A 20,642-nucleotide genomic window follows, 5' to 3' on the forward strand; every position below is an offset into this window, starting at 1 on the left:
AATAGGTAAAGCTAACTGGAATACACTACAATAGATGGCATTCAGGCTAACAGAGATGTTCTTGCTAGAAAAATTATCCTTACTTTTTGCCATGCTTGCAGAAGTTATTATCACTTATTAAAAGGGAAATGCTCTACTAAAAACTTTTAGATGAGTTCAAATAAATGGCTCATCAACATGTATGAGATCCACCATGAGTATCAGTTCCACAAAGTATTGTAAAAACAAGACAGGACAGAATAATGCAACAACACCCAAACAAATTAAAACTATAAAAAACATTTGTTTAAAGGTATGGATAAGTGCTGGAGCCACACTAGTGCAGGTCCTAGACATAATGACATTGTGGCAGTACCTTCCTGATTTATACTGTGGCTGAGTTCACGCCATATTTAGACACAAATAATTTATTCACCAGAGTCAATTTATCAATGACATTAGGAGTGCTGTCCCTCAAGACAAATATAAATAAAATGTTTTTTAATAAGCAATTTATTTGTTTTTTCTGCTTATGCAAGAGTCATTGAAAACTCATATTCGGCCTCAGTTTAGGCATACAGGAAAGAAGAAAGCCCAAGTCACCAAAGTCACTCTCTCCATACTGCAGGTATTTCCTAAACAGACCAAGATTTATCTTAAAAACCATCTTTCCCTTCAAATTTTCTTAAATATATTATTCATATTTGTCTCAGTAGTAGCTTGTTTACTCTCTTTCCAGCAATAGATGTCAGAGTATACTGTTAAGACAAAATTGAGGTTATGCTGCTAAGATCTATTTAGACCCATGTTCATTGCCTCTGGCAGTTCAGTCCAGGTGCTTCAGCACTGGCCAATGGACAACTGACAACAAAAGCCCATGTTCGTATCAGCTACTTCGACTAAGTCAAAAATTACCATTGCAGCTGGTGACCACACAACATCCCTCACCAAACAGGAGACTCTGAAACAGGTTTTGGTTTGGTTTGGTTTGGTTTTTTAAAACAGAATTCTCTACCCAGTCATAGCTCACTTTCACAGTCAAGCACAGCAGTTTCTCTGTGTCTCTCTCTCTGTGTCTCACATACACACCTACCTTTGGTCCCTGTGGCCCTGGAGGCCCTTCTGGACCAGGAAAGCCTCTATGACCAGGTGGACCTGGAACACCAGGAAAGCCTTTTTCGCCCTGTAAACATTAAGAGAATTAAGTTCTTAAAATACCCATGAATACTGCTTTTGGTAACTTATTTCTAAGGCGTTCATTACTTTCAGTACCTCTTAACTTCTACATATCTGTCAGCAACTGTGGCAGATATATTACCCTTGCCCATACTGACCTGTTTTTGTGGTCCCACCTATGTGCTGTCTAGGCCACATGGTACCACTGAAATAACATGGTAGCACTGAAGTAACATGCTCATAAGTATGGTTCAAGATATCAGAAGACAACAGTACCCAAGATTTTGCGGAGTACAGAAGTTAACTGGCAGCATGGAAAGTTTAAGGAAGCAGCTGATACATATTCCTTGTTCATATTTCTGTATCATGTTTAGTCCCTACAAGCAACACAAATCCAAATCCATCATAGCAGCCCTAAATTGTAGTTGGCAAACTTAATGACTGCTGCTGTACAGCCAGGTCAGTTCCAAATCATCAATACCTCTCTTCATGCAAGCCATGGAAAGAAACAGTGGGAGTCCAACGCAACAAAACCAGATAGAATAAAAGAAGTTTGCTTTAAGCGACAACTTTTAAAAATTGTTATGAGTCTCAGAGATTAAGACACCCAATTACTTTTTCATTTGTTTTTTAAGGTCAAATTCAAATAACCAAACCATGTAAAGGAAACACAGAAGATTAAAGCTATACAAATAGAATACAGGAGGCTAAGTTACAGTGGAAGGGCCATTTTCAGTTTTTTATTTAAATATAATGAAGATGTAAGTCTTATCTTGGTTAAAATATAGTGCTTCAAGCATACAAACCCACAGAAAAGGTGTTTCAGCTCTTTAGATAGCAGCAATTTAGTATGCCCAATTTTACATCAGTGAAGAGCTGCCTATTCAAGACCTTTTACATCACAGCATGACATGGGAAAGAGAGGATAGGGTTATCAATTCTCTGAGTCAATTTTCCTATTGCTTTAACAGGGGAGAGTTATACAAAAAAGCATTTGAAATTCTGCTGTGCAGAAGTTCCAGTATCTTATTATTTGCTGTACAAGATAGGATCCAAAAGAAGTCTCGGGGAAGCCAAAATACCTTGGCTTGTCCTTTGACCAATTCTCGCCCCTCAAAATCCCACAAACTCACCAGATTTTAAATAGGTTCTAAATTTAAAAAAAAAAAAAAAAAAATTAAAAGATAGAATATAATCCCAGAATATTTTAACACAAATCAAAATAAGAATTGCATTATGAAGTGTCTGTGAGATCTGTATCATAAACCAGCATAGCTTTTTATAACAAATCATTTATTTCATCCACCAGCTTCCCAAGAAAGGCAAAAAAGGATAATGCTATACCAAGACATGCCACTGGAGGGGGTGTGGTACTAACTCACAGAAAAACGAAGGAAGTCCTTGATTTTCCTCCACTGAGCTTACTACCCCCTCACTGCAGCAAGAGATGGGGTGCTCTCCAGATACAGAGCAGCAGCGTGCTCTCCTGACTGCTTCGCTCCTCTCCATACAATACAGGCAATTTTATCCACACTTCCTTCTTGACAGATCAACATGATCAGAGGATTTTCAGGTTGGAGGATTTCTTAACATTGAACAGTTATCAAAACACACTGATTAATGTAATTGTCCTGACTTTCCAAAGCTGTCTGAAAAACTTCATCAGTGTAAACAATGATTAACTCTTACCTACAAATTGCTCAGCTGCTTTAACACGGAACTGATGAAGACAAATTGCGGGTGTTCATTCTTACTAATATTTCTCTTTTAGTGGGCAGCTTATTTTTTTCTAATTTTTCAATTGGTCTTGGTTTTACTGGTTAGGACAAAGTCAGGTTAGACCAACTGAGAACATGAAAAATAAGCACTGAGATTTTCCTAAAGACATGAGTAGTCTCCTTTCCCACTTATGAAAATACGTTTTAATAATGAACATATTTACTTTGAGAGAACTTTTCTCCACCACTGAAATGAAGCTTCCTAAAGGCAAGACTAGCAGTGTTTACTGTGGTGCAATATGACATTTTTTCTTGGTAATAAAAGTACAGGAGGAAAGTTGTGAGTAATTCTTTACCAGCCAGATGTGTCAATCAGTGGGACTAATCACAGCCCTAAGCCTATATAGACATCTGGAATCTATTTGATAAGGTTTAGCATGGCAATCACTGTGTCCATAGTTAGCCTGAATTACAGCCATGACTTCTTTAATAATACCCCTTTCATTTGTGAATCAGTTGTTTTGCCAACTACAAGCAGGAGTTTGAAAGAATTTTTGGCATTTGTGTAATTCAGGTTTGTCTAAAAGCCACTCCAAGCCTCTGCCAAGCTACTGTTGGCAACAGGTAGAGCTGCGGCTCTGTTACTTTTGATGGATTTGATGCTGTTCTGTCACTGATGGCAAGGCGTTTGTGATTAGGACCCAGAATCTCATCCCCTGTGTCGGTCTGCAGATTTATCTGTTTGATGCCTGTGCATGTAGCTTTCCTTCAGGAACCGGAAAAGAGGGGGGAGATGGGCAAGGTCCAAAGATGCAAAGAGGGAAGCACTGAACATGACACTCTTGATGGCATTATGAAATCTGTAACAGGAGAGCTGCTGCCAGGGTAATGGTATCTGTGGGCATTTGTTAGGAGTTTGTGACAGGGACCTAGTGCTTCGGACAGTTGTTCTTTTGTTGGTGTTCAAACATCATGCAATGCTGTAAACAAACTAATGCATTTAAAAAAAAAAAAATTTAAAAGTCAACTTAGTTAAACAGTGTCCCCAGAGTTACTTTAACACATTTCTGTAAGGTAATGTATTCCTTTTACAATTCTCTGAAGACTCTGTTGACAGAATACCATCTCACAATAAATTCACTCACTATATCAACTCAACTAATGTATTAACAATTTCCAGGTATAAGCTAATCTTAAACAAGGAAAAATGTACTTGTTCTTACCTTATTACCTTTCATGCTATCACAAGAGCAGGGAATTTTACCTTTGCATACACAGCTCTGAAAAACAAAAAAGTCAAACTTTACAATAAAATTATTTTTCTCATTGTGTTTTTTGGTGAGAGGCAAATGAGATCTCAGTGGTTTCAGTAAGATAATGATTTCACAGATAATAAAACTTAAACAAAAAAAGTTTGTGAAGAGTGGCAATTCTCAACAGCACAGAAGAGCTCATTATCCCTCTGTACTGTCTTTTCAGACAGATAAGGGCACTAGTTTAATTTTATAGTTGGCGTAAAGGCCAAGAAGCCATTCTTAACACCACCAGGGTTATAATATCAGTATGAAGTGTAAACTTCAAGAGTTTGGGCTCAGAGCACTGAACATTGATGATTATTTAAAAAACTTACTATAGAAACAAACACATATACTGATATTGTTTTAGATTAAAATAAAAAGAGTATCATTGTAATCTATTAACCAATAATTTTCTGACTTTTTGTAGCTGCGTTCACCTCCTGACCCTGGCTCAAGGTACCTAATACAATTACAAAGGTCCCTCAACTTTGTTGCTTCTTAATTCTGGAGGTTTCCTGAGCCAAGCTGTGTGACAGTGAGTGCCCTCACGCAGGGATGTCCCCACTCCTGCAGCAAGTCCTGGGCTGTAACTGCTACCATCATGTCCTTATCTTCAGGCGAGCCTGGAGTTCAAAGCCCTCTTTGGAGGGTTGAGTGTTGAGTCTGTGACCTCTACTGCCAGAGTATGGCATGGCTATCCGGGAGCAACTACAATTTGGGAAAATTCAATGATTAATCAAGTATGAAGAGATATTCAGTTTTTTATAGGTCACACTTAAGTGAAAAAAACCAACCAAACAAACAAAAAACCCAAACAAGGATATTCAGTATGTAACTGGATAGACAGCATGACTAAATTCACTAGCTCATGTACTAGGTAGTCCTGGTGGCAGGGAGCTCAGCAGAGCTGCAAAGCACATTTGAGATCCTCGGTGAATATGAGAACACTTAACCCTTCTGTGGCCTGTTCCTGCTACAGCTGTCATGCACTCAGTACCTGAGCCTAGCCCAGGCTGGCTGGGATAACTCTGCAAAGGACTTTTCTACACTCATGTAGACATATCCTATTTCAGCGGAGTGGAGGAGAAAAAAAATAATCCTTTGTTAACATAAATATTACACATACTAAAATATCATTGAGGTTATTGAAATCATGCATTTCATACAGATGTGGAGTAAACTGCATTTATGGTCCTTCTTTGTACACTTAAATTCTTTCCTTTGTTTTTGAAGCTCTTGCTGAATGACTTTTTCAATTGTACCGCTGTATAAAGAGGGTTATTTTTCAGTTTATCCTCCCACTTTAGCATATATGTTTATCACAATGACCATATACTATGGTATAGTTACAGACAATAAGAAAGGGACAAATATCACATATTGGTTAGAAGATATTTTTCTAAGTTGCATAAAATTCAGAAAAGAAGGAAGAACTGTATTTTTCTTACATGATTAAAGCCTTTAAGACTATTATATGAAATTTCTATTTAGATCTTGAAGACAGAATTAATTAACCCCCACAGCTGGTCATAATACAACAGCAGCACCATTCCAGTGGTGTTCTCAAAAAAAACAGAAAACAAAAGACAGAGGAAAAAAATGTTCCCCATTACATTTTAAAATGATAATGTCAGATTGACATTAAATTTAAATTTTCCTGTAGCAATCTGTTCAGGTAAAACATTTTACAGAATCAAAAAGCATCTTTTCTTCCCACAAGCTAGGATCAATTTCTTCTATCTTTATCATCCAAAACTGAGGTATGTGGTATCAGCTAGCTGCCTTCATTTTTTACATGGTTCATGGTGTTTGTCTCTTTCCACTGACCACACAAGGAAGCTTGACATCTAGTTTGGAACAACTCATCCAGTCTCTTTAGGTGCCTCTTTTAGGATGAAGGAAAGATGCTGCAAGTACTTGCTGTTCTCTATGGACTAGACAATTACTGACAGCAGGTGCCTGTGTTTTAGGTGGCTGAAGTTAGGTGAGATGACACCACCTATTAATTTAAAAATAGGTGCAGGGGGTATACCTCAAGTGAACAGCTATTTAAACATTCATTAACAAAATAAAACAGAAATTAGAATCAGTTGGCCATGAAAAGCAAATCCCCAAGAAATTACTGTGTCTGCATGTGTTCTATAGACAGATCAATAGGTGATTACTTGGTGTTTCAAGCTAGATTTTTAAAGAGTTGCAAACATTAAATATTTAATTCTTTGGCGTATTTAAAGAAGACTCTTTCTTCCCCTGATCTGACAGCTAGAATTCAAGTGGTACTGCATCAGAAATTTGAAAAACAAAGGTGTCACGTAAAACAGAAACCATGTGACTATGCTACCTTTACTATTATTTTAATCAATATGGTTATATCACCAGAGACACAAGAATAAACACTAGTGCAGAATTAACAACAAACAGTATCCTGATTTCTTCTCGGTGAGGTCTATCAGTTTGGCACTGGATAATCTAAATTCACCAAGTAAGTTATAAGACAGATATCTTAAGCCTTTAAGATATCAAAGGATAAAGCGACATATATCTCAAAATAATTTGGAATAGTCTGTAAGACAAACAATTTTCTTGTTCCCTATTCAATAACAGTACTTTCCATCCCGAAGTATTCTTTTCAAAAGAGGTGACACAGGTTATTGGTACATGTCTGCTAAGCAGTATACGAACTGTAACTGTTCAATGTTCAGCATCTCAAGGAAAGACGTAAACACAGTACACAATAAAAGTAGTCTTAATTGCAGGCACTGCATTTTATTGCTGTATGGGGCTGGTGGGTGACTCAAGCTAACACATTCTTAAGGCTTGCATATGAAAATTGTAAATTAACTACAAGACCTATGAGACCCATTTACTCAGCAATCTCAACTGCTGAAGCAAAGATTCAGCTAACAGATTTAGTAGACACATGTCTGAGTCCAGGAAAGGTACTGTTTACTGAGGAAAAAATGCTTACAGTATTCCAAATTCTCTGAATTTCTTCAGTGTACCTGGGAGCAGCATATCCTGGCTGACCATAGAAAGCTTTCCTGAGAAATAGCCACAGATGGCTTTGTATCTTCCTAGTACCAGTTATTTACCAGTATAATTCTATAGACCTTCATGGAGTTGCACCTTATTTCTACCTGTGAAAGAAGCAGATTCTTTACAGTATTTGTATGCAAAGCACAGTTTTCAGGACATGGGGAGAAATCACCAAATGAAATGACTCTTCTGTAATAGGTATAATCTTCAGAACACTTGATATGTACAGATATAGAAGAAACTTTTTCTTTTATCTTACAATCACAGATAATTCAATGTGAAGTTAAATGCATGAACATGTAGAAACTTATGATGCTACATAACTAAATAAGGTTATTAAACTATTTAAAGGAAAAGAGCCCTTGCTCTTCAAGAAGTCAGAATGCTTAGAACGTTTAATTTGCCATTAGTAAGCTTTCAGATCAATTTAGGTCTTTTTGTGTACGCATATCACTTTAAACTAAACTGAAAAGACCAAAGATGATTTTACATGACACAGTCAGTTAGCTGGATAATTCGAAATATTTTGGCATACGATTTTTACATAAGATTAGATTCTGCCTTCTGTAAAGGAGCTTTGAACCAAAAAATCATTGCTCACTTATACTACTGGATGCTTCCACATCCTTCCAAGATGCCTGCAGCTCCTTTATCAAAGGGCCATAACAAAACAACAGTATATTGCCAGGTTATAAGATAAGGAAATTGAATATTAGTTATTAATGGCTTATTCAAAATCCTCACAATAACATCTACATAAGTAAATGCATTACCAAAGCCACAGGTTTACTGCATGTTTTTCAGTTTTGTGATTTTTTTTTAATAATAATCACCTACATTTATTTGAACTATTTAGATATGGTAGATGGCACTAGATTTTTGATCTAAAATCTAGGCCAAAGGATAAAGTCAGATCATTATATGAATAACAAATCAAATGAACTCACCAATGAACCAAAATTTTAAAAAAACCCAACACCTTCTTGGAGTAATTTATAGAGGAGCTCCTTTCAAAAGTGTTTTGAGTTATAGTAGTAGCATTCTATGTTCTTTAAATAATTACAGTTGTACACGCTGAGGCACATTTTCTGCAGTGGTTAATGTTTTGTTCAGTGGGTGCAACCTTACTTATAACACTGAATTTCCCTTCCTACACTATGGGACTTGGATTCTATGGGGCTCTGACCTCTTCCTACCCTCAATTCAGTGACTAACTTAAGCATCTGTTTAAAAAGTGTTCCAGTCCTCTCCTTCACTGAATCCCTCAAACAAATGACTAAGAAAGAAGGAAGAAATAACATACCACAGACTACATTGTCACCTATACAAAGCTCAATGTAGATTCAGCATGGCACTGCTACTCCTACATTGCAGTCATGGCAACTTAATTTGGAGTATCACTGAGAATCTTACATGGCTCACAGCGCTTTGCCAATAGAACTAGTTATATGAAGGATGTCAGAGAATGTATTCAGGGATGTTATCAAATGTGAATATGTCAAAGGACGTCACAAAGAGTCAATGTAAGGAAAAAAGCAAACAATGATAGGTGTTTCTATAAATAGCATGGGCTTTGAGTCCTGTCACTCACATTTGTGGGGCAATACTGTCATACTGGGAATGATTTAAAGGCAGGAAGATGGGGAACAGAGGAAATGAGCCAGTGAGGGTGATGAGCCAATATTCTCCATTGATCTTTTTTTGGAATGACATATATGATGACAGAACAGTCAGAGTATTTGTTTGCTTTTCCAGATCCAGAGAAGATCAGAGTAGGTCAGCTATGATTTCAAAATACATATTTGTATTAAAAATACTGCACCCAGGACAGAGAGGCAGCAAAGTGTGTTGCTGCAGGCAACAGGCACCGTATTCTTCAAGTATGTTTCAGATGAAGACTACATCAAGACCACACAGGATGAGTAATAAAGACATTCAGATGAAAGCTGAGATGAAATTAAATGTATTCTGTAGGAATATAGTAATCTGGCTGCAGTGGGGCTTAAGCTTACAGTTTTGGCCTGATTGGTCTTTAATTTCATGGGTGAACTCCATTGATTCCAGACGTAAATCCTGGTTAACATAAATGAAAGATGACTGTGCAACATGAGGAATTTTAAGATGAATTAAAAGCAGTGCAAGTGATATCCATTAATTATTCTGGACAGTGAAAATAGCCCAGGTGTCTTCTCTCAAGTGGGTGGTGAAGCTGTCACTTTCCTTCATTGATGGTTCTAATGACTGATCCAGCTCATTTTAAAAAATGCAAGCCTGATTTTTCATGTAAATTTGATCTTTACTAGCATCTCACCTATCCTGCCATTAGGTCTTTATCTTCTAACTTCAAGGATCACTAAATTAGAACTCCATCAAAACATGGAAAAAGACCTATTGGACAAGATCTATTTTTCTGTGATGCCGCCTTTTTTTTTTTCTTTTCCATCTTTCTGCTCACTAATGGTCTCCTGAGCAGTCTACAAATATGCAGGTCATCACAGTAGTCCTTTCTAAGTGGACGTAAATTATCAGCTAATTTCCAGTTTTCTGTAATTCCAATACTTATTAAAAATTATGTATCAGTGAACCAGCTCCTTTAAGAGTCTTGATTATGAATTTTCAAGGGCTGCTGACACACTGAGATTTCTGAATTCTTCCTGAGCTGTCTCAGTGCAGAGTAATCACTTTACACATTCCAGCTGCGTCTATAAACCACAACTGAGCACACAGAATAATATTGCTTAAATAGTTGATGTTAACGTAGTGCTTAAAGCTACAAAGGGCCCATTTCTCTAATGTTCTCTACTACATGTTTTCTATTACATCTAATAAAAGTGGGCGTAAAGCATTATGATTACAGTAAGTGGAAAGTTTTGCTTTAACATTTATCTACACTACAGACTTGTGTTGGGGTAGGTATGCTGCACAGAGATGTGAAATCCTGCACTTTCTGAAGGACACTATGGTGCTATCTAAAGCTTCTAGCTTGGACACAGTTATGTTTTTGCAAATTTATCCTAACTTGCTCAAGCAGAGGATCTGAGAGCAGAGCTGTATAGAAAAAAGTTCCCACTATGGAAAAGGCTATATAAGGAAAATCTTTTTTCTGAGTCTGATGGACCTGTGTTAGGATACTTAGCTAGACTAGCACAGTCAGTAATTCTATCTAGACATGGTTAGTAGATACGTGGCCCTGGCAGCATATTCCTCATGCTGCACAACTGTAAATCACCATGTAGCGTACAAGGTACTGGAGAATGAAGTCCCCTCACTCCAAAACATTGCTATCAAAACAAAATACCAGTCTCACAATTACAATCTGTATACTAAAAGTTTTTCATGCATTCTAAGCATCAAACATTAATTCATTAAAATTATCAAAGACCACGAAGAACTTCATGTTTTTTTAGTGATTGCTGGACCAGTACAACAAAACCAAATTATTAAGCCTTCAATAAGTATAGACAACATAGAGCAGAAATAGGAGATGATGAGATGAAGGAAAATATGTCAGTTCCCAAACCCTGAAACATTGTGTAGTCACTTGTGAACTGGAAGGCAGCCAGACATTCCTACCTTAGAAGACTCCTGTTAACAGCCATGTATGCTATGAGAATTCACCGCATTTTGCCTACCAGTTGAATACCTAGCACCTGACAAAAATTATTTCATTTTGACTTTACATTATAAAGAAATACATGTGTAACTTTAACTAATAAACAACTTGGTCAATAATGTCTAACTTAGGGAGACTGGATCTCAAAGGACACAGTGGAAGACAACTGCTGTGCTACAGACAGTGTGGTTGTTGAATAAGCTCCTTTAAACACTTGTAATGGGAACCTTGCTCAGGGAATAACTACTGAATCAATATCCCTCCTTGGTGACATAGGCCTTGTATTACTGGTTATGTGCTGCTTTCAGTGTGAGGTGCAGAAGAGAAGTCCTAAGAATTTACGATCATAGGAAAAAACCTTCGTAATACTTCACAGAAGCAGGATTTTGTGTCTAACTTAGAGACACTCAATTCGTGATCACACAACGTGAACACACAACATGTTTCTATCTGAGCTTGATAATAATTTCCTTACTTTCTAGCCTTAATTTTAAACTGTCAGGTGTTCTTTTGGAAGGGATTTGCTCTTTTATGTAATATAAAGATATATTTATAACGGTATTTGCAAACCAACTATGGTAAATGACTGGTATGGAGAAATGAAAGAAGCTGCTGTAGATGAACATTTAAACAACTTTATATTATGCCAAGGGAACATGTGTATGAAACCCCTTTTTTACTTCAGAGATTGAAACTGTTTTGAAAACCTTCTCTTAGTTTTTAATGCAAAAACCTGTTCAGTAAGAACTTTGTATAATAACAATTTTGTAGTGTTAGCCAAATCTCTTCATTATAACTATTCATATTTATCACAATTAAAAAACCCACTAACATAAACCTTAAGTAAAACAGTATAAAACAGATGGAAACAAAATTTTCGTAGAGCTTTTGGTATCTCTTGCCTATGTTTAAATGGAATAAATTATGTCCTTGGGGGGAAAAAAACCCACAACCAAGCACCAAAAAACAAACCAAAACAAAAACTGTAAAACACCCTGCAAATCTTTTTTTCTAATATATTTACTGTATAGCATATCTTTTTTGCTGTGAATAAGCCTGTCTGTATGGAAGTTCCAAGAAACTACCATTAACATAGCTGTTCATACTATTCTTATGAAAGCACACCATTCTGCCATCTTGCTCATAGTTCCACATACAACTTCCATGGTGCCAACGATATTCTTGTCCAAGCAGATACAGTACCATTAATTATATGGAGCTTCTCCCTTCCCTCTGACTCACTGACAGTAAAGAATTAGGAGTGCAAGAACAGCAGGGCTTAGCAATCTTCACTGTGCCTGCATGTTATCATAACTGTGTTAGGATAAAACAGGTAAAATGTTGTAATTTAGAAAAAAACCCAACACCTTGAGTTTTCACAAACTCAAATTGATTGTGAGCTCTGCAGTGATGACCACTAGGGCTTTATTGATGCCCTAGTGGTCATCACTGCGCTTTATTGATAAAGTGGTCATCTTTTCTAGATGACCACTAGAAGCTGTATCTATGTATGTAGACCTGGCATGTTGCGTGCAGTTTTGGAAAACTGTAAGTTGAGGGTCTCAATTGAATCTCTGTTTTTTGGGGTTTTTTAATTGCTTTTGGTCTATAAAGAGAAGATACAGAATTACTCCCTCTTTAAACAGAGAGAATGATGGTTTGCTTTCTTCTGCTAAAACACAGAAAATTTTGATACTTGTATTTATAATGACCGATATCTTACTCTACAAATAATCTCACTACAGTGGAAGCCACTGTGATGAGGACTGTCAGAAACTGGACCAAACTGTTCACGATATATTCAGACAGGTAAAATCTCCAAAGGCAGACCCATAAACCCCATCTCTCTGGGTTTCTTCTCCTGACCTTGAACAGGACACGGGGACAAAAGAAATAAATATTCTTCCTTTCCACAAGAAAAAAAGATTAGGCAGTTCAGGCCACAGAATTTTGTTTTGTGTAGCAAACTCTTAAGGGTGTTTAATCAGCTTATTCATCCGTGCTCTTCCTTCCTAACAGAGGGTCATCTTAAAAGAGCAATCTAATAACAAAGAATACACGCAATTTAACTAGTGAAATTTTGCTTACCTACCATAATATGGTTAGCATTACATCACACAATTTGTATTTCTTCCCAACTGTTGAGTGTGGGAATGGTATTCACTATAATTGTTGTCTCCTCAGGCCTGTATATTTGTACGTTCATAAAATTCCTGGTGTGCATCTTCTGTTAAGTGGTGCAAATAGCAATGAAAGCAACAGTAGCTTGTTCAGAGAAAGCTTATTGCACATGCTTTGGTTTCTGCTTTTTTGAAAGGCTCTGTGATTTCACAGATTAAAAAAAAAAAAAAAAGGTCACTTTTTCTTGCAGCTTTCTCCAAAATGATCTGTGGAAAAATGCAGCATAAAGCCCTAGTTAAAAAGCCTTCATTGAACCAGGCCAAATGGAAAACCTGTAAACCTGTGAGACCCTATCACAAAACTGCCAAGTTAAAAAAAAAAAAAAAGACAAACAATGAAAATAGAACTAAAAATACACTAGGTGTGGCAAAATGGAACTTTCTCAGTGCATGCACGAGAGATTGGGGCTGTAAACAGTTAAGAAGAAAAAAGCCTTTTTGTATTTCACCTTCCTTCTAGGCTCCTGTAATCCATGCCAACATACTGAGCCTTCTAGTATTACTTTGTTAGGCGGTAGGGTGAGAATGTGACAGTAAAACAGATGACCGGACATCCCATACTAGTTGCCCTTAATGGCAAAGTATTTTGTTTCAAAGACATGTTATGATAAATCAGCTCTAGGTATTGCAGAAGAGATTGCTAGCACAGATCTCGAAATAAAATGCTGTTACATCTACATGAAATGCAAAACAATGAAGAAAGAACCAGTGTTTGCCTGCCTACTTTGATCATTTTAATGATATTATTCAGTCAGCAAAATAACTTGAACTATAGAGGTTTGCTTAAATGTGTATTTACCTCGTAGATTTGTTAGAAAAAGGCTATACATTAAGTGTTAACAGTTCAGTTCTCACAGGTGTTTACTAAGATCACCTAAGGAGGTTCATCTTCTTTCAGTTGTATGATGCAGCAAATACATAAGCACACTTTAACATTTCATGGCCTCAGAGCAAGCCTCCATGTGGTTTAAGACAGCAGAACTCCATATATTTTGATGCACAAACATTAGGGCAACGCTGCTAATTTATGCTAACTCTCTTGGCCTAGTAGGAAAAGCATTGCTTTGCAGTGCTCTGACATCAGCCTGTTTCTCTATGGAGATGATAGGTGAATTACAACTAATTATAGAGGCAATCAGGATCAGAACAGTCTAGTATAAATTGGGCCCAATTATCAAAGTAACACCCCCGTTGGCTTCAGAGCTGGGATCATATTAACCAAATCAAAGAGAGCACTTCACAAAGGACTTGTTTTTCTAACACGCTCAGTGAACTCTCTTTTGTATATTCAGGTGCACATCTTACCTTCTCAGCCGCCTTGTGCGACAAAGAACCTGGGCGCTTCCGAAGGCCGGCAGAGAAAGAAAATTCTCACTGTGACACTTTGTCCCTCCAACATTTTGATTCCTAGTTAAACAAAGCAATTCAGCCTGCATCCCATTCTTACCAGCCTTGGAGATGCTCATGGCTGAGTAAGAGCACTAAGCTAGAACACTGCATTTTTTCCTTCTAGAGCCATGTATTAAGATCTGTCTGTGACAGCAATAGAGTTTGCATATAATTAGGAAAAAAATATTTCATGAAGAAGAAAAGACTAGTTTCTAAGTATTTGCATGTGAATCCTAACATTTTTAAAAAATGAAATTAATTGAGAAATGTGAACACTTGCATCTTAGTCACAGACAATAAGCATAAGTGAGAAAGGGGATGCAAAAAAGATCTTCTCAAGCCTTATAGTCACTGAGTTTGTTATCTCCCCTCCTTTGCCAGCAGCACATGATGAAAAAATACGAAGAGCAATGACTGAGGCAAATACAGAATATAGAGCACTTAACTTTATCCTGTGAGCTAGTACAGTATTGCAATTGTATTACAATGCAAATCAAAAAATGGTAGTAACATGAGGTGCAGCTAACTTGCAATCAAGTTATCTTGCTCAAGTAGAAATCCTCTTGTATCCTGTTCTGAACACACGCTAACATGATGCCATCATAAAAATGATCAATGCTACTAAGAAGCAGTATTGATTCAGTACTAATGAACTTGACCTAGGTATTTTTCTTATTAGTGTCATTTGAAACAGCAAATTTCAGGGAACATTTTTAGATTAGTGTTTAATTTCAAGACATACAAGAAGTACATGGATGGTATCAAAAGACAGGACACACTCAGCAGAATTAATTGGATTGTACATGTGCATCAAGACAGTATCAGCTCCAGGTGCTGTTAAACAAAATGAAACAATGAGAAAGCAAATCAATTTTTTTTCTGAGAGGAAAAAAATAGAAATGAGGAATGAGAAAGACCTTGTTCCCTGAGGAAACATACTGATAATTTTTATTATTCTTCTAAAGTATTTAAGTGAACAGTGAGAAAATCCAAAGAATTATAACATCAGTATTTGGAGTGAAGGAATACATCAAGCAGGCGGAAAAGCCTTTGACATGGGAAGATGCTACTTCTGCTGAGTTTTCAGAAGATGTGATTAGAGCATGCCAGTGGCCAAGAATGCAGATAATAATACTCCCTAGCAGGTGCCAGAAAGTTCAGCCTCCTAAGGGCAGGGAAGTCTGGACTCTGTGAATGGCTGTGAGGACCAAAATTTGCTGTAAAAACAGCAGCAGGCACAAATTAATAATTTTCTTTCTTGTCTTTGGGAATAAACTACTTATTGAGTTATTAAGAGTCACACACTTAAAACTTTTCTATGCTGAAACATTTTTTAATTTATGCATACAGCAAAAATATTGCTTGCTGGTCAAATATCAATTTATTTTCATATGAAAGTGTAGCATGATTTTAAAACACAAACAATACCCACTTCTTTCTAATGGACAGTCCAGCCAAGATGCAATGATTTATTCATCAATCATTTCATGTCAATTAACATTAGCCACTAATATTTAATTAGTTTAGATAAAATTGGTTTTTTAAAAAGTCTTTATTTTCTCCATCATCTAGAAAATTGTTAGACTTTCTCTTTTGAAAATATCAGCATTTTCATACAAGAATAGAAATGATGACATTTGAATCTTAAACTGATCTCAGTTAGCTGTTGCAAATCTAGTTTAAGCTAATCTCAGACAACATTTGAGATCCACTGAATTTTCAGAGCACCACTGAATCAATACATTGTGTTCAAACTTCGCTTAAACAGCAAGATTTCTGTAGAAGACACTTTGTACCATCCCAAATCCTGTCTTTAAAACTAAGTGTAAACGAGGATTTAGTAATGACAACGCTCTAGAAAACTGGTATCTCAGAGCTTCATGATCTACCTTAAGCAGAAAGGCTGCTCATGAACCAAGGTACATGAGTCTGCAAGACTGGCAAATACTCTAGGATCCTACTGAGGTTGCTAAAAAGTGCTGAAATGCTTTACTGGGCCGTATGTGGGGTCTTACTTCTTGGTACACCTCCTTTTCCCTTCCTTTGTAGATAAAAACAGGAAACAGGATGACAAGATCAACACAGCCAGAACAGAGGCTTAGAAAAAGAGTGTGTGTGTTGGGGGGAGGAGTTCCTGGTACACAGCCTGTGCTTGTTAACAGCCATCCAGAAGCATACATGATGATGTCCATCTCTTAAGAGCCACAAGGGCAATGGATGGGAGGTACCAGCAGACAAAGAGAAGAATGGAATAAAGAACAGCAAACTTGGTAGAAGAGAGAGGCAGGTCTTGAGTCTATTCATCCTCCACATCTTGCTTTAGAGTAAGGATCAGACCTAGGCAGAGCCTGGAACAACTCTGCAGAAAATGTGTACTTTGCAAATAGATCTGGTACCTCTGTTTTACATAAGAACTAAGAGGTATTTTAATTCTGTTACAAATAAAACAATTAGATCTTTGTTAACTGACTAAACTTGACTGCAAGTTAGTTAGAGTGCCATGAAAGAAAACATGTTTGGTGAGGTGCTTATGCTGTTTCCAGACACTTTACCCAGAATGGGTGAGTGAAAGAGTTGCAATATTTTACAAGAAACATTATTACTAATTAGTCTCCTTCAGAGAACTACAGCAGAATGTGGCTCTATTTTAGCAACAACAAAGTAGATCAGATTTGTTCCTTATAAAGGTGAACTGCAAAATGTTTTGATCGGCAGTAAAGGATTCTTACTGTGTTAGAGCTTTACTCACACATGCAAGGAGAAATTAACACTGTTGACTATTACGGGAGAAACAAAACTTGAAATTTATTTGAACTGGCAGTTTCCTGTGTTTGATGCCTATCAGAAATTTACTGAAACTGGCAGTTTTCTGTTTGGTAACTGCCAGAAATGTTGAGAGCTACACTGACCCATTTACCCTCATAGCTGACTGCTCTTCTCCCAGTTGGGAATGTACCATCTAAACATTATAACCAGACAGAGAAGAAAGGAACAGCAAAGACTACAATATGATCTAGGAGAATTTATGAACCAAACGGTGATGCATGCTCATCATTAAACCTGAAAGACAAACTGTAGAGTGAGTTTGTAACGAAGGCGGCACAGGTGGTCCAGACGATAAGTTGCTGCTCTGAGAGCGTTTACCTCAGAGAGCATCCACACCCAACACTGCTCTGTCCTTGCCGTCCACATCCACTGTCTCCTGCGGAGCGACGCGCTGCCCGCGGGACAGGCCTCCGCTGCCGCCTTCCAGGCTCGTGGCGGGACGGAGGCCCCCCCATCCCCTCACGGCAGCCTCTCAGCTGGAAGCGCGGGAAGCCGCCCTGCGACCCGCCCGGCTAGGCGGCCGACACGCTGTGCTTCTCCTTCGCACCTGAGACAAGCGGTGACGAAATGCCCTGTGCGGGGGCCTCCCCGCCTTTACTTATCCCCGCCTGGCAGCCGCGCAGGGGTAACGGTACCTCACAGCTGGGCGAGATGTACCTCATCTCACCGTGCCCGGGTGCGATGTACCTGAGGCGGGTGAGGCGTATCATTTTAGATACAGTAAATTCACCTTTTGTTCCTCACAACTTGGCAACGCCGAAATGCAGTGCGCTGGCAAAGGGGGCCGAGAGGCTAAGGCTAAAGACGGCCGAGGGCCGTCTGTCCCAGGTGACGCTGCAGCCGCCGCGGGACCCCGCGCCACCGCCCCGCCGCGCTGCTCCAGCCCCTCCGCCCCGCGCTCACTCACCTCAGCCGCCGCGGCGCGGCCCGGCCAGAGCAGGGTGAGCAGCAGCAGCAGTGCCAGGCGGCTGGGGCAGCCCCTGCCGGCCATCCCCGCGCTCGGCGCTGCCTGCGCGGCGTCCCGCAGACCTCGGCCTGGGGCGCTCGGACGCTGGCCCCCACGGCTTTTGGCCTGGGGGTTGCTGCTTCGCACCCGCCTCAGCGCTCCCGGCGCCCTAGGGTGGGGACAGGGGCCGGGGCTGGCCGGGGCGGGGCCGGCGGGGCCACCCCTCTCCTCCCCTCTCCTCTCCCCCCCGCGTCTCCTGCCTCGGGCACCGCCGGCAGCCACCGTCCGTCCGTCCGTCCTCAGCGGGCATGGAGTGAGAGAGGAGCCGGGGGCTTTCCCGCCTGGGAGCTGAGGTGAGCGCCGCGGAGAGGCAGCCCCGGGCGGCGGTACCTGGCGCTCGTCACGGGCCGTCCCGTCTGGCGTCGGCGCCTGCTGGGGCTGGGCAGCTCGCTGAGGGGCCAGCCCCGTCCTGGGACAGCTGGAGGTGTCCCAGGTTGCCGGGCTGTCTCCGTCCCCCGCCCGCTTCTCCCGTACTGCTGTGAGGGTGCAGGTGGTGGGCGCCGCCCGAACGGCCTCGGGGCTGCGTGGCAGGAGCCGGGACGGGGACCCGCCCGGGCCAGCCCCGAGCACCGCCCGAGCAAGGGCACGGCCAGGGCCCGCCCGGAGTGGGGTCGCCTGTAGCGCCCCGGCGGGGAGAAGGGGTCGGTTAAGCCGGGGCGGGAGCGAGGTGGGAGGCGGTAGCGCTGGGTGCGTGAGTGAGGCGGTACCAGGGAAGGCCGGCGGCAGCCCGGGCCCTCAGCGCCATTCCGCCGCAGCCCGGGGCGCTCCCGGGCACTGACGGGTGTGTTTTCCTTTCAGCAACGCTTTCCTCTCCCTCAAGTGTTTTCTTAATGAGACAGAGGAGACCAAGAAGTCCCAGAAGGGACAAAGTGCTGCCCACTGTGTAAATGTAAATCAGTGAGAAATCAATGAGAAATGTTTGTCCCCAGGTTTCCCACATAACTTAGCATGATTTAAAGGTTTTCTGAACGGAAGTGTGATTTGTAAAGTGTTGGCAATATGTAAAGTTTATCACATTTATGTTATTGACAAAAGTACTGCATGTTCAAGGTAACATCTCACCAAATAAAGTGCTGTTCTGAGGTGGCACAAACTTGGAAAGTATGTTGGCCAGACTGGCCACAGCGATCTTACCTTATCTGTAGTGGTCATGAATGCTGTACAGGAAATCCCGCATTACAGGTTTTATTAAGCACTGCAAGTGATACGGAAAAAGCAACAATATACAACAATATTACGTATATAAATCTATTTAGGACTACTCATGAGATACAAATCTAAAGCCTTTCATGAGCATAAAGCTAACCACAGAGCTTTGTAAAACAGCTTCTCTTACAGGCATGAGACCAGAGCTGGATCTCCGTTCAGTAGACAGTACTGTCAACCCCCTATGAAATCCACTGTGAAAGCTAGTTAGTAGAGGCTGCTTTTCCCAAAAGTTTGGTACTAGTAGCAAGAACACATCTCTGGAAGAGCAGAGTGATATGTTCAGTATCAAAGATCTTGTACATCATCACAGATGTTATCACCTTGGCTCTAAAATCTCAAGCATCAGTGAGAGCAAGCTGGTATAGAGCAAGCTATAGAGAGAAAGGGAAAAAAATTCCCCTACTTTCAAGCCAGATTGATGGTGACCATGTAGAAGAAATAATATCTTGGGGATAAACCCACTAAACTGACACATTTTATTTGTCAGATTCCTAAACCTGTCAACTGTAACAGTGGTACATTTTTTATGCAAGAATACTATAAGAAGGACAAAAACGGGGTCTACAGTTTATAAGCCATGAGCACCTATAAATTATAAGTACCTAAATCCACCACTGAAATGTAACATTAGAAGAACTGCTGTTAGACAGAAGGTAGCAGAGACTCATTTACGCAAAAGTAAAAACAAAAGGTGCAAGGTTCTCTGAGGCAACAGGGTCAGAGCAAGTGAAACTACAGTGGAAGAGAGTGCTCAGTCCTCAGAAATGATGCAAATTTAGATGCGGAATGAGCAGTGTGACTCTCACTGAGTAAAGAAGATAGTACTTAAAAGGAGAGCTCTTGAATACTAGGCCAAAGACATATTGGAAGAAACAGAAGAAAGCAGGCAAACCACTGTGTGAAATAAATGAATACATGCAGAATACCTAGTGAATGAAATACTGCTATAATGAAAAGAGATTGAGTCAGTTTTCGAATGATGAAAACCCTGTGTGGAAATTTCAAAAAAAGAAGTCAGCGAGCTCAAAGCAAACATGGGAAAGTGCTAACAAGGGAGATGCAACAGAAAGACAGAGCATTTAAAAAGAAGTCCTCTTCAAGCCCAGTCTTATCCCAGTACTGCCTATTTCACTGACCTTGAGCAGCTGGCTGCTAAGTAGTATGGCCCAACTGGATGGTAGTTGTGTGTGTTATAGTTAAGAAACAGCAAGT

General features: G+C 39.8%; 1 protein-coding gene across 1 annotated transcript in view; it reads right to left on the reverse strand.

Moving 5' to 3' along the window:
* COL4A3 (collagen type IV alpha 3 chain) overlaps positions 1-18,966 on the reverse strand; it is a 66,964-nt gene extending 47,998 nt beyond the window's left edge. Inside the window, exons 1-4 of the mRNA XM_075509123.1 lie at positions 18,929-18,966; positions 18,552-18,741; positions 4,097-4,153; positions 1,073-1,162 (exon numbers count right to left, since the gene is read on the reverse strand). Of these exons, the coding sequence (XP_075365238.1) occupies positions 1,073-1,162; positions 4,097-4,153; positions 18,552-18,741; positions 18,929-18,966 (375 nt within the window). The remainder of the gene's footprint in view (positions 1-1,072; positions 1,163-4,096; positions 4,154-18,551; positions 18,742-18,928) is intronic.
* Between the last annotated feature and the right edge of the window lie 1,676 nt (positions 18,967-20,642).

Source organism: Mycteria americana, chromosome 7 (genome assembly GCF_035582795.1).
Source record: "Mycteria americana isolate JAX WOST 10 ecotype Jacksonville Zoo and Gardens chromosome 7, USCA_MyAme_1.0, whole genome shotgun sequence".
Lineage (NCBI taxonomy): Eukaryota > Metazoa > Chordata > Aves > Ciconiiformes > Ciconiidae > Mycteria > Mycteria americana.